Source organism: Diadema setosum, chromosome 1 (assembly GCF_964275005.1).
Source record: "Diadema setosum chromosome 1, eeDiaSeto1, whole genome shotgun sequence".
Classification (NCBI taxonomy): domain Eukaryota; kingdom Metazoa; phylum Echinodermata; class Echinoidea; order Diadematoida; family Diadematidae; genus Diadema; species Diadema setosum.
Genome location: NC_092685.1, coordinates 2517072 through 2531907, shown reverse-complemented (window position 1 = coordinate 2531907; position 14836 = coordinate 2517072). Strand labels below are relative to the sequence as shown.

The 14836-nt window shown below is 41.0% G+C and overlaps 2 protein-coding genes across 2 annotated transcripts in view; one reads left to right on the top strand and one right to left on the bottom strand.

The window, feature by feature from the left end:
* Positions 1-5377, top strand: part of LOC140233175 (dual E2 ubiquitin-conjugating enzyme/E3 ubiquitin-protein ligase BIRC6-like) — a 66611-nt gene extending 61234 nt beyond the window's left edge. Inside the window, exons 57-59 of the mRNA XM_072313295.1 lie at positions 380-568; positions 960-1094; positions 1671-5377. Coding sequence (XP_072169396.1) covers positions 380-568; positions 960-1094; positions 1671-2012 — 666 coding nt within the window. The 3' untranslated portion in view covers positions 2013-5377. The remainder of the gene's footprint in view (positions 1-379; positions 569-959; positions 1095-1670) is intronic.
* Positions 5378-5459: 82 nt separating this feature from the next.
* Positions 5460-14559, bottom strand: LOC140233164 (leucine-rich repeat protein 1-like). The gene is made up of 6 exons (XM_072313284.1): positions 14506-14559; positions 12689-12904; positions 11706-11804; positions 10745-10952; positions 9581-10112; positions 5460-8869 (listed from the first exon to the last, which is right to left on the bottom strand). Exons 2-6 carry the CDS (start codon positions 12869-12871, stop codon positions 8605-8607), a joined length of 1287 nt encoding a protein of 428 aa, XP_072169385.1. The 5' UTR covers positions 12872-12904; positions 14506-14559; the 3' UTR covers positions 5460-8604.
* Between the last annotated feature and the right edge of the window lie 277 nt (positions 14560-14836).

The window sequence follows — 14836 nt, the reverse complement described above, 5'->3', positions numbered from 1 at the left end:
TATATGAAGGTCTGAGTGTATACGTGAAAAAGAAATTCTTTGTATCTTTCTAAGTTGGTGATTTGGTTGCCAAGTGGTATGTTTTTATAGTCAGCATGATTGTTTTGCATCCAAATAAGAACATTTCTAGATGCAAAATATTATGTGCTTTCTGAAATTTGATTTAGCGTGCTTTGATGTATGCAATTTTCCCTTTTCAAACCAAAGCATGAATCTTGCCTTCAAAATGTGCATTTTACTGTGTATGAATCTGCTTTTTGATTAGCAGAAGTTGGCAGGTGTCTGTTTAGCTTTTTGGTAGACATGCCACATGACTCCATAGATAATTAACAAATCTAGGTGTTTATATAAAGTCCTTATTGCCATCTCTCCCTGTCAGGTGTTAGTCTCCATCCAGTCACTCATCCTGGTATCTGAGCCCTACTTCAATGAACCAGGCTATGAGCGTTCCCGTGGCACCCAGGCTGGTACCTGGAGCTCCAGAGAGTATGATGCCAACATCATGCAGGCCACCGTGGAGTGGGGCATGCTGGACATGATCAGGAACCCTCCTCCAGTTTTCAAAGATGTGAGTTTAGCAGAGCTGCCAAGTCTGACTCATTCTGCAGAAAGCTCTCTGGAAATATTTTAGGAATAATTTTCACCCAGTGAGATGTAGTTGCACACAAAGATCTCAATAACTGGCTCTTTGGAGCCTTCCTGTTCTGATACATGAATGTTAGCAGTCCTAGCAAAGCCTTCTCCCCATCAGGGATCATGACTCATAGCATTCCATCCAGTCATATGCTTTGTTGAGAAAAGAGCTTCATTTGAATTGAATTATTATTAATTTTCTTTTGGTATCTGTACTATGTATAGCCTGCATTTCTAATTGATGTCTACGTTGATGTTAATGCATTGATATGTGTGATTGCTGCACTGATATCCATATGGTTGAATTGGTTTGGCTTGGCTTGCAGGTAATCCAAACCCACTTCTACCTGAAGAAGACTGAAGTGATGGCACAGTGCGAGGAATGGATAGCTCAGGTGGGACAGTACTGCAATGACAAGAGAGTGGGACGCAGTATGCTGCACCACTGGAAGAACCTCAAGGTGAGTTCTGGAGACAGACTTTGGCCAGTGGTGGTCTTGTCAGAGCGACCGCAATTATTACAACTTGGTCCTGGATCTGAGAGTTGAGGAGGATCGCTTCATATGTGATTGATATAGATCTGTATTTAATAGGATGGGCAATGTAGAATACGTTGACGCAGAGCAAAGCAAAATGTATCTTTTGTTGCACAAAATTTGTTGTCATGGTTGTTCATGACCACAGTGATTATATTTCAATGTGGCAATAAAATTAGAATGTATGTGAAGATAGAAAACCATCTGTTGTATTTTTGGCAAAGATTTTAATTTGATGTGAGCAGATGGAATAAGAAACTATGCATCCTTGTAGAGTTGTTATGAGGCGGAGTGTTGTTATTTGTTATGAAGAATGCACATCTGTCAAATTTATATCAAGGGTAAACAGTTGTTTACAGTAAATGAGCGAGTCCTCTGATTGGAACTAGGTATTTGTCACATCACGTTATCATGCAACTTTTGGCTCAGAGGACATTCGTAGCTGGTTACAGACCCACAGTACTTTCAATAGGTTTCAATTCTCTGTACCTCCCTCCTCAGAAACACACAGCCAAGCTGCGTGAGGAGCTGAGTAAGTTACAACCACCAGACTTCTTGAGAGATCAGTTGGAGCTGGAGGGCTCTCAGACCACCACTGAGTTTGCTTCGGGTGTGGTCCTACCCCCTCTCTCCTCGGACATCACCAACGACATTGGCTCTGCCTCCATGTCTGAGGATGCGGACAAGAGCAGCGAGAACGATGCAGAGCACAGCGGGTCCTCGTCCTCCTCGCAGGAGATCACGACGGCGGAGACGTCAACAGCGGACAGCCAGATTGCCGAGCCTGTCAGCCTGCTGGAGATGGCAGCTGGGGGTGGGGAGGATGAGGCTGGGCTGTTTTGACCCATCCTCTGATGTGTAGTGGATGTATGTCTATGGGAGTGAGATGCAGGTTCCCCAGTCTTTCGTGTTTGACATTGTGATAGACAGCGTATAATGAAGTAAAGATGAACTCTGGAAATATCATGATTAGAACTGCACCGATTGTTCTGCAGCTGCAATGTGTGCATCTTCATGTCCACAATATCAACGAGTGAACCTGTACAAGATGTTCATTTTGCCACATACCAGTGGGCCATGCAGTGACAGAAGGCATTGTGCCATATCTGTGGCTTAGTGATGGCAGACTTAAAGGCTGCCAGTGATTCTATCTTTCATTGTCCTTGGGAAAGTTTGTAATCCAAATATTTGACTAACTATATTCTTGAACTGTTTGTGACCTATGTGAACTACTTCTTTTGGTTTTAAAGTGATGCTACATGGTGATGATTGTGTGTATTTAGAGCTGTCATCATATGAATATTTGTGTTCAGAGCAGTCTGTACTAATTTGAATGTGTAGATGTGAATATACCTGTATGCTTTATCAAATTTTATTCAGAGTATGTTAAGAGCTATATATGTAAACTTTTATTGTAAGGCATGCAATTTGGAAATTATGTTCAATGACACTTATGCATACACAATCCTGTGTGTGTGTAAGGTAATGCAATCTTTGATAAAGCAAAAATAACCTCATTAGCATGCGTCATAATGCTCATATCTACTTTCATACAAGGTGCGATAGTTTCATGCATATTGATTGATGTATAATTTTAGTAATAAGATATCAGAATGCTAAAAGCAAATGGTGTTGGACAAATTCAGAAATATACTCGACATGTGAATGGTGTCAAACGCACAGGCAGCTGGAGTGTATAGATATCTAGAGAGAACCTGGTAAGACTTGAAAGACATCGGCTGCGAGTCTCTCTATTGGGAGAGAGAGGAGTTGAAGTATTACAAACCACTGCAGTACTGTACTCTTGTCTTGACTCTTAACTTCTATCTTCTTCATGTCCTGTTCTCTTGTAAGGAAGAGTGTATGACTCTGATAAGAATGATTTTCCTGATGGTGTTTGTAGATATGAGATGTGAGTGGTGTGGTGTGTCAGGTGTGACTGAGCTAAACCAGTGAGATTTCAAGGTGACCAGTCCAGAATATATCATATGTGTTGAGGACTTTGATGCCAAATAAGTGCAAGAACACAAACTGAAAATGGAGGCGAAAAAAGCCCCAAATGCTCATTCTTCAGTTTCCTTGTATTCATTTTCTTGTGTATTACTATCATTGGTTCATGTGGGTGGCTACTTACACCAGACATTTAATATGGCACATTATCTTCATTGCAAAGGGACAACTTTGTGACAACGTTTACTGAATATCTTTGTAGCTTAGCAAACTATAACATTTTTCGTAATGCTATTTGCAATATGTTATGCTTGCATTGTCAAGTGAGATCATCTCGTGTAGATCAGGGTTAAAGGTAATGCCAGTGAATGACAAAGATTGTTTTTAACAGAAGGAAGTAATTTAAAGAAATGTCATGGGATGTAAACTGACAGAAAGAGTTGATGTGGCATATTGAGAGACAGAAATGCTTAACCCTTACAGTGCATTGTTCACTGATTGACATGTATGTTTGAGTGCTTTCTTCTCTGCTTTGCTCAAATGTCTGGTGAATAACTGTCAATGAATGGAGACCATCTAACCTTCTAATCCCTACGGTATCACTGTGACCATTCTATTAGATTGAGACCCATTGCTTCACCTGAGTAGGCTTGTCAGTTGTACAACCAAATCGAGATCAGATGGCTTGAAATAAAGAAATATGGCATGTTTAGCTTAGTGCCTTGGCACATTAAGGGCTGATGATGTAACTGTAGGTCCTATATAAAAGAAATGCTGTTTATGATGATGGAAAACTTTAAGTTACTTCAATTGTTCTTGAATTGTTAATGTCTTCACACAATGTCCTCTACAGCGGAATTCATGTCAGAATTCCTGCCCATGTAATTTCTTTTTATTGTTGTAGTTAACTGGTCGAATCATTAATAGTTGCTTTTGAAAATGATATATGTGCATTAACTGACTCATTTGAGTTGATACATTTCATATAGAAGCATACATAATTTGGGTGGTCTATAAAACCACCTATAATTAATTTGATACACTCTTGCTTCTTAATTGTTAAACTAGAGGGAAAGTGAGAAGCTATTTAATGAGTTTCTTTTTGTTAGCTTGTTTGTGTTTTATGCAGAGGCCAGATTTGGAAGAAGTCTCTTCAACTGGAAGCCAAGTAGATAGTAGTTTACTCCCATCTGTTCTAGACTGCTGATCAGCGTAGAAGCTGTAGCAGATAATGGTTCTTGTGTACAACAGGGTGCACTCGTTAGATTTTGTGCGTGTATGTGTGTGTGTGTTTGTGTGTGTGTGTGTGTTTGAATACTGAACATGCAAGGCAACATTCTCACTTTGTCAGAAAGATGTTTTTAACATGTCCTAGAATAGGAAGTGGATGTCACGCAAGACCTTCTGTGCATGATGCATTATGCTGCACACATTGTGGGTTAAAAACAGTGGGTTGTCCCAAATAATGTTACAAATATATCAGAGAACAAGTATGTTACAATGTGTTGCTCGTGAGGTCTCGAGCCAAATGTTAAAGATATGACTTCTGAGTAACTCTGAAGGTCATTAATTGAGTGCAAAGTCTAGAGTCCCGGCCTCGTGTGTCGCAACTGACTATGCCTACATGAGATTTACTGTGCACATAGTTCTTGAGCACAAGGTTTACTTGTAAATGTCGACACATATTGTATTAGACTAATGGAGAATATTGATCTTGCAAATGCAAGATGAACACCCACTTAATTATTTTTTTTTTTATGTGTATTTCTGTAGTTGTGTTGCATAACAGGAAATGAAGTTGCTAGTTACTGTACCAAATCTGTTCATCATGTAGAGACTATTGGACTATCGAGGATTATGTACTGTGTGTATGTATGTCGTTTTCTTATGCAAATGATTTTTTGTTGTATTTTGTCCACCTGTGTGCAGCACGTTGAGAAATGCTGCAGTGCTTGTATCCTGCATAGATGTCTTCTATTACTGCACATGGGAAACTGTCAAGACACTGAGTGAATCTTGAGAGATAAGAAATATATATATATGAGTTATTGCTTGAGAGATATTGCAATTGAAGAGGCAATCACAGGAGTGATACTAAACACTTGTTTATAATCTATGAACTTCTATCTGTACAGGATCAGAAATAGAGTATATGTCCAGATGATGACTTTTAGACTCATGTGTTTAAATATTTGTGAAACATATCAACCATTGAAAGGAAAATCACGCAGTGAGCCAAGCTGCTCAATCGATGTTTCTCAGTTGAGAAATGATGTATACTTCTGAAACATATGTCACATGTACAGGCAGATAAATAAAACAATTCTTAAAACATGCAATGAAGACAGGGCTTTCTTTTGCATTTGTTCTTTGTCATTTATTGGTAAATTTACAAAATCAGTGTTGATACCATCATCATCGTAATCAGAAATGTCCTGAGAATGCTGCAGAATCAGCCACTGTGAAAGTTGAAACTTACCTAGTTTCTTTTCTGCACAAGTCAAATGTCGGCAAACTTTGCTCATAGATGAGAATACTTTGCACTCTACTAATATCTTCTGATAAACTCAATACCAAATATTGTGATAATTCAGTTGGATGCAAAAATTCATGAAAATTTCCATGCTGTGAAAGCAGCTCTTGTAATCACAAGCTGGACTGAGGATGACCAGTGAGGGACACTGTTGCATGGATACAAGAAGTTAGCACCGAAGCCTTCCAGCTCCTTCCTTCTTGAGAACCATGTACAGGCATGTCTTACTTTATTGTACAAAGATTAATCACCTCATAGATTAAAGATGTTATCATAGAATGCATATCTCCTGTGATGGAAGGTAAAGGTAACCACACATTTCTGCACATCAGGTGATACATTTACCTACTTGCAGGTTGGTATCCGTCAAGAGATTAACGACAACACTTCAATAACAGGCAATAGAGGGAGTAATATTTCACTCGTCTTCAGAACGAGTAACTTGACAAGGAACATGCACTAGCATTAAGTCCGACTTTCCCTACAATTTCATCTTACAGTGAGTACTTTCAATGGCTGATTAGCCTGTAAAACACTGAAGGCTTCATTTTCATGTGCTTTTACAGTATAGTAGGATGCCTTGCTACCCGTACAATTCAATTTTTGTTCAGTGGGCTACAATGAATGTTCTCTAAAGGTAGGTAATACGTAGAACTGTTTTGTAATTAGTCACTACCGCCTCATTGGGGATGCATTGGCAGTAGAAACCTTTGTCGTTGGGCAACTTTCTTTCAGAGGTCAGAAATGATATTGTAATGTAAGAGATTTTATCCTGTGTTCCTGTTTGTCTACATCCATATCAAACAATGGTGATTGTACTTAAATCTGCAGAAATGACTGGCTCAAGTAAGCCATTGCAATCATTTGCCACCCATTGCTCATCATCCACTGTCAATCATGCCATTCATGTCATCTGCCATGCATCATGTCTCAACTCTTTCACAATTTTATCTCCGTGGGAAACCGGTGATTCTGACTAAACTTGGCAGGGTTCATCAAACGGGGGAGAGGATCACAATTTGTACAAATGGAGGTGCCCCCTTGGGGGCCTCTAGGGTGGGGTCAAATATTCCAAATATTGATAACCTAATTTTCATAATCTTTGACACGTTCATCTTCTTGAAGATAAGAGAGTGGAATTTGACCAAACTTGGCAGGAATCGTAAACGAGGGAGGGAATCATAATTTTTTACAAATGGTGGTGGTGCCCTATATGGGGCCCCTAGGATGGGGCCCACATACCCAAAATGAGCAGTTTTATTATTTTTGACATAACAGCTTGAAAAACAGGTGGCTGAATTGCAACCAAACTTGGCAGGACTTAAAGATTGGGGGGGGGGGGGGAGAATTCTAGGTTGTACAAATGGTAGTGGTGCCCCATTGGGTAGCCTCAAGAGTAAGGTCCAAATACCCCAAATTAGCTAATCTTAATAATTTTTGACATTTTCATTTTCTTGACAATAAGAGAGAGGACTTTGACCAAATCTGGTTTGTTTGTTTTCATTTTCCATCTGACAAGTTGGCTGGATAGCCCATATTCAAGGACAAGGATCAAGGAATCATCGGTGTAGGGAGGAGATTACAGTTTGTACAAATGGTGGTGGGGGCCCCCAGGGGACCCTTTGGGTGGGACCCAAATACCCCAAATTAGGAAGGGGTTGCCCAAGGGGCCTGCAGCCATCCCCAGACCTCGAGATACGTAGTTTGCTTCAGGCAGAGTGCAATGAAGGCAAAGTATACTGCTAAAGTGAGCACTAGACCTGAAGGCCTCTTGTTTTTAAGTGGTCTTAACTACACATCTGCACTGCCATTCTGTAAGGTAATTGCCATATACAGGGGATTCTAAGTTGAATTTCACTTGCAAATATATCCAAAAGTACACTTGAGCTTTTGACCCTGTCACACAAGAAACAAGAAACTAGAACATAATAGATCTTTTTCTATAGTCACTGACAACACTCCTTTTACATACCACAACAATACAAAGAAAACATGTAAACTGTACAAAAACTGAAGTTCACTGTTCAAACAGTTAAGTCATTGGCCACACTAATGCTGCGTTAATTGAGCAGTGTCCCTCTGAACTGAGTTAGTTGCTTTGGTGCAGGCAGGTTGATCCTAGTTTGTAGTACATATAGCAACTCCATAACGGATAAATTGCACCTTTTGCCATTCTACGCAACTGCAATGGTATTGCATGACTAGATGTCATTCACTTTGAACATGATACAGTTTTCCTTCAACAAATGTGGAGAACAGACCAATTTCCTATACCAAAGTATGAAAATACCATGCATTTCAGTTGGTATCCTAAGCAGGTTTCCAGCAAACGCACAAGGAACATGAAAACCTACAATAAGACATGTGAAATGTTAAAAGCATAATACCATGAGGTCTGAATAACGCAAAGCAAGATATTTTCACGGCATGAAATTTTCATGAATTGGAGGCAATGGCCTTATTTGCGGCATGACATTTTCGCAAATTGTCATTGGCATTCAATGCATACAGTGTAGACAACTTTTCGCATGCATTTTAATTTTGCAAATCTTGGCTCTCGCAAAATCAAGATGCAGACAAATATTTCTGGTTTTACAGAAACAAATTTGACACAACATAGTTTAGATGTTCCCACGGCAAACTAAAACCAATGCCTTACAGACAAAACAGTCACCACTTTGTGACTCTCTGCCTGATTTCACTCACACTGAATGTAACTTAAACAGTTACTAATACATTGCTTAGCTCTTGTTATATTTATCCCATAATGGCGCACTCTTAGTGAACAACTTTGCATGATGATAGGTGTGGTTCCATGACATCTTTCCTGGCAAGATTTTGAAGAGAGAGGGATTTTTCTCAACTGCACCAATCCAAACAGTCCCACAGGTCGACAGTACAAAAACAAAACAATTTTCCTTATTGACTTTCTTGTACCGTCTGGGATGCAAATCAAATGTATCTACTATTCTTCATGAAGTCCAGCTGACAGTCACGAGAACACAGGTAACCTCTCATAGGCACCAGGGAGGAACGACGCCCAAAGTCTGACGAGGTCACGGAGTGTGCCACCCGGGATAGGTCCAGGGGTTTGGAGAATGTGCCGTGAGGTTCCCGCTCAATGCTTATTGGTGACCCGTGGTAGCACCAGTGCCACTGGGAGGGGGAGAGGTAGAAGCACAAAGTGACTGGAATCTCACCTTCCTGGAAGGGAAGCCTGAAAGAAAGAGAGAGAGAGAGAGACAACTAGAATCATGGCCCCTTCCAAAACTCATGTGGTCACCCGCTTAGATGACATGTACAAAGATTGCAAGCATAACAAACTCCATCATGGGCACTGACAGATTCTTTCAATCAGAATAACATTCCTCGACATTTTATGGGTTGGTAAAATACCAATCGGTCACTGAATAGACCTGATAGTGTGACAGTGGACCATTTGTAATGTTTCTCAACAGGTGTATAAATGAATGACAGAACATTCTGAGCATGATTGCTGGAATAAATTTGCTATATTTATGCAATACTGAACACTGTTAAAGCAATGATGATTATGATGTGTAGGGAAATGTGATTTTGTGAGGCTGTGACATATAAACTGATTAGCCACTGTGACCATGAGGTACAAAAACTGTGCTATATGCACGCATTGGGCTTGTTGATAACACAGCAAAAACGGCTACCATGGAAGATTCAAGTTTAAGGTATGCTTTCTCAAAGTACTTTGACTAACCCACATGATACAAACATGCTAATTTTTCTTCAAATCTTCAAAGCTATATCATCTGCACTCCGTTATTAAAGCACAAAATTAAACCTGTGAAATGATGAGCTGAGAGAATCTCATAGAAAACTTTACAGCACAAGATTGCCACGAAGGTACACCAGCAATTCATCATGCTACATCAATGGATTGTGAACTACTCACTTTTTGGTGACAATGGTCCTTCCAACCAACTCAAGCAAGCTGGGCACAGGTCCACAATGCTCTGTAGTCCTAAATATGCACATCTGTGTGGCATTGGCATCAAATTCATTCCGGGACAAGTCAATCTCGTCCATTCGCAGCTCCATAAATGAGAAGGGAACAAAGCTCAGTTTGTTGTGGCTGGCATTCAGGAATCTGAGTTGACGTAGACGACCAAAGTTCTCAGGCAGGGATTCCATGTCATTGTGTGAGACATCTAGTCGCACGAGACTGGCCAGGTTGGTGATTTGGTGGGGCAGTCCCTTGAGGCAATTGTGTGAGACGTTGACATACTGCAGAGTTCTCGTCAAGTGGCCCTGGCACAGACTCGCGGGGAAGTGCTGCAGCTGGTTGTGGGAGAAGTTGATCTCAGAGAGGTGTGCCAGTTGGTTCAGTGTGTCAGGGATGGTGTGGATGATGTTGAAACTCAGGTCCAGCAATCTCAGGTGCTTTGCCTGCAGTATTCTACTATCCACTTTCTTCAGTCTGCAATCTGTGAAGACAAGTCCAAACAACCTACCAAAGTTACAATTAAGTCTTTATACACAGACAATTAGCACTGGCTATAGATGGTTCAGAAATGTATAAGTTGAATGTCACAGGTATACAAAGTATTTTCTTATGAAGAGGAAAAAATGGACATAAAATCATTGCAGTTACAAATATAAGCAACATGTGACATGTCTGGTTGTTGTATCTTGTAGTCTCAGACACAAATGTTTAGTGTCAGATTACACCAGTGGCGGATCCAGGAATTCCGTAAAGGGGGGTGTAACAAATATTTGTGGTGCCACTTCCAGGTTTAATCTACTGACAAGCAACAGAAAAAAAAAAAAAAAGGCTCCTGTGCAATTTTTTCCTCACTTCCAGGTCTCATCGGCTGACAAAAAAAGAGGCTTCAGCGCAACTTTTAGTCTTTAAAATATTTCAGGTTTTTTCTTGTTATTTATTTCATTTTCCAAAAATAAGGGGGGCACTTGGATCCGCCACTGTACACTTGTGGGAAATAAACTTGAGGCAGAGTCAATATGTCGTATGTAGGAAGAACACTTGCATGAAATTTAAAACTGTTGAGGCTAATATTGCTATTATCCATGGTGGAACTCAAGAATAGATACAACTCACCATTGACTTGTAGGTTCTCCATAGTCTTTGGAAAGCTAGTTGTGATTGGGTAGTCCCTGGGGCATCGAACCACCACACTAGTCTTAGGACGCTCAACCTGGGACTGCTTGGCTGGAACCAGACTGGACAGCTGGACGTTGGGGATGGACTTGTCTCTGTGAGCCATGTTCACTGCTGTGAGGAATGCTTTCAACTGCAGTGGGTCAGCCTATAGCAGGGGTTTGAAAGAATCAATTGGGCAATGCCAGGCAATGTGTCTCTCTTTCAATGGTACAATCCAACAAGTTACCTTGAGAACCCTCCGTTGTTGAATATCGTTTGTATTTCAGACTAAATGCTTTTCAGCATCAGATACTGTAAAAGTGGATATTTTCGCGCGACTAATTTTTCGCGCTAGGCCGGGTCAGAAGAGTTTCGCGTGTTTTTAATTCCGCGGAATCAAGACATCACGCACGGGAACGTATGGCAAGCAAAAATATTTGCGTGTTTTTATTTTCGCGCTAGTTTCTGGTTGCGCGAAATGCGCGAAAATTTCAACACCGCGAAAATTTCCACTTTTACAGTAGATAGAAGAAAAAGCAAAGCAAGCACAATGCCATTTTTACATTGACAAAATGGCCAAGACATCCCATTTTGCCTCTTATCAAAGGAATTTATAGCAAAGAATTGTGTGTCAAGAATGTTTGACTAAATGTTGTTCAATTTTTTTTTTTTGGTAGGATTACCAGCGTAGGCGAGGTTACCATTATTACACTGACCTTCAATCACAACAAGAACGTTGCTACCTAAATCTGCATTCTTACACATCATTTATGACCTTTAAGCTTGTCTATGCACAAATTTCACTCAGCACTTCCTCATGACCCATTTGGAACCAGCTGGTAGCCTTCAGTATGCAATTGTAAGCTCATATAATAATCACAAACAAATCTATCCACTGTTCTTGGCTCTTGATGTGTACCTTGCTGATGCACACGTCTTGTGCTGGCTCTTGCAGGCGTAGAGTTGCTTTCCCTTCCTGAGCAAAGCGAGCAAAGATCTTCTCCACATTTCCTTTCAACTGAAAATAAACAATGGAAAGACAAAAAGACAATTAATGTCACAAAAAACAGTATGACTGCTATATTTAAAGTGAGCAATACTTAACAACTACGTCCAAACATGAAACCTGGGCACCATGTACATACACTGTACAAAGAAACATATACATTGAATGACAATGCATTATACAGGGCTCCACACTAACTTTTATTTTTGGTGGCCCAAAGGCAAACATTTGACCTTTTTTGGTGGCCCGATCAGGCCACCAAATTCTTCATTTCTGAAATTTTGGTGGCCCGACGTACGTTTTTTGGTGGCCCTGGGCCACCAGGCCACCGTGTCGAGCCCTGCATTATAAATGAGTAACTACTTTATGAATACTTTGATAACATTCCGGGAGATGTTGAAATCTGATAAATTCCCCTGGATAATAACGCCCTCTTTTATGCTGTTTCTGTGACTAAATTGATGCATTATGTTTTTTATTTTATCATAAATATTGTGACTTTGGCCCAAGTAAATAAACTATGTGTAGTTTTTCAATGACATTTATTGCCCAATGACAATGATCACAAAGAGTCCAACGTTTATAATTACCGGTATGACTAAAAACATATGAGGTTAACATGAAAACATCACCCTATGTTTATGCATTCTAGACACATTTCAAGGATTTCAGTTGTAATGAGGAAAAGGTTGTGTACACTACAGTGGAGCTTATGGCAAGAAGCATTGTTATGAACAGCACTTTTCTTCTGACTTACATAGTACACACAATCTTAACCCGTTGAGGATGAGTCCCGAGTATACTCGGGCAGGTGTCCATGGGAAATGCGTGTTGAAGTAAAATCAGCCCATCCTAAACGGGTTAAGCGAAGCAGAGAATTTCACGATTCAACTTACAGAGTATTTAGCCCCATCTCTATCCTTTGCTGTACATACAGCGAGAAAAATGCTGCCTTCTTTGTTGCTCGTCATTGGCCTTCGTCCTATCACCAAGGAAGCTCTCGTTGTCCTGCCTCTCTTGGCCATGCCATGAGAGGGCAGCATTCTATTTTGGATTTCCACATCACATGGAAGCCTCATGATGCCAGATGCTCTGCGCAACCAGTCAAATTCCTGGGGAAAAAAAGAGATATCAACGATTTTTACCACACACACACACACACACACACACACAAAATGTAACATTAGCACACTGCCTTGCAGTTTCAAACTATTTTTCTTTATTCTGAACCAGTTATCTGCTTCAGAAAAGTTGATAGGCACAAATTTTGTCCACTCATACATACATAATCTAGTGTACCTCAAATAATTTTGAAGCTATGCCGTCACAGACAGATGGAAAGACGGAAGGATGGTTGGAAGGAGAGCCCAAAATTAAGCCCCTGGTGACACTTCGTGTGAGAGGCATAAAAATTCCCATAATGAACAATGTGTATTTGTAATCCATGCGTACGTGCTCTTCCATTATAACAATGAGAACAAAAGACAGATTCTTACAAGTCACAATGTTTTCTATCACAAGCACTAGCAATGTCAATTCCAAAGTCTCACAATTTAGCGACAGCTGAAACCTCGCTACTGATTTTAAATCCATCGTAAAAAACAAATACAATAAGAATGGAGCGAAAAAAAAAATGAGGTTAGGTTCCTATCCTTCTTTCATCACTCTTGTGAGCGAGCTGGTTGTGTGGTGTTCGGCAATTGTGCACCCCTTGGATGTGTTCATGGGGCGCTAACGGTGCAGCGAGTTCCCCAAATGTGTGGCGATATCCAGCTTCTCCATGCATGTGTGTGGATAGAATTCTATGTAAGAGTGTTACAGTACGGGCGTGTGGCTGTATCCAGCGTCTCAGGCCATGGCTACATAAGTACAACCACACTTGTGTGGCTGGATGGTAAAGACATGTGTGTGGTTGTACTTGTAGATAAACCGGTACACTGCCTTTCAGTAATGTTCAGGCAACCACCCATAGTCACCGCCTCCGGCCACCCCTAGACCCCCTAGTGGCAGTGCATTACTGCAGCATGCGGTGACAGTGAGTGAGTGGCAGTGGTGTATTGTCATGCCCGACTCAACTGGATTGAGGCATCTAGTGCCAGTGGTATTTTTAAGATCTAACGGCCGTTAAATTCAATGGACGTTGGACAATACCACTGAACATGCTGAAGAAGAAGATCTAAGGCAAGTAACCAAAACGTGTTGTTATGATATTTTTTCAAACTTGTGCAATGATGAATAACACGACTCATCAACAACACAAGTCACGCAAGTAAACCCCTCTTTGACTACCTTACACCCGCAAGTAACTACCAGCCCCAACGCTCCCAATACAAGCTAAATGAGCGCCTGAGATCCTAGACAGAAAGATCCGTCTGTCCGGAGGACTCTTTTATATATCGCCATTGACGCTGTCCTCCAGCTCCAGGGGATCCGTGAAGCCAGACGTAGTCTCCGCGGAACATTCCCCGATGGACAGATACAGTCTTTGATTACAGACCGATCTTTCGGTCAACTGAGATCCTACCAAGTACCATAGGTGGTCTACAACAGCAAAGATCCTAACACTACTGTCTTATCTATTACAGTAACAGTTAGTTAGATGGTCTGGATGAAACACGACGAAGAAGTTATAGATTCTAAAGTCTACCCTGGCTTCAAGGATTGTAAGAGAGGTATGAGTAGAGTTAACTGATAAGTTTCAAATCAAACTCACCACGATAAGTGTTTGGGAAGTTTTCAGCCATTCAAATCTCTCCCGCGGGATATAAATTTCGATTTCCCCACGCACGGGACGGTTTACGGAATGGACGTGACCCGTACGGTTACGTACACACACCTACCCGAAGCATGGCATCGACACTCTCGAGTCGCAAACACGGCGGCTTGAAAACGGTACGGACGGCTAGCTGGGCTAGCTAGCGATACCAAGGAGGTACTAGCGCAGCGAGCAAGTACAGTACGCTCAGCCGGCCGGCTGCATGCAATATCACCGCAGAGGGCATACTCTCACTGGAATTGACTCGCGATCGCAAAGAGTTACGTGC

Excerpts from the sequence above, each read along its gene's own strand:
- LOC140233164 (XM_072313284.1), bottom strand. The coding sequence starts at position 12,871 with ATGAGGCTTCCATGTGATGTGGAAATCCAAAATAGAATGCTGCCCTCT. Across the intron at positions 11,805-12,688 it reads GAGATGGGGCTAAATACTCT|TTGAAAGGAAATGTGGAGAA; the intron begins GTAAGTTGAATC and ends GTTTATTTTCAG. Across the intron at positions 8,870-9,580 it reads AGGACCATTGTCACCAAAAA|GCTTCCCTTCCAGGAAGGTG; the intron begins GTGAGTAGTTCA and ends TCTTTCTTTCAG.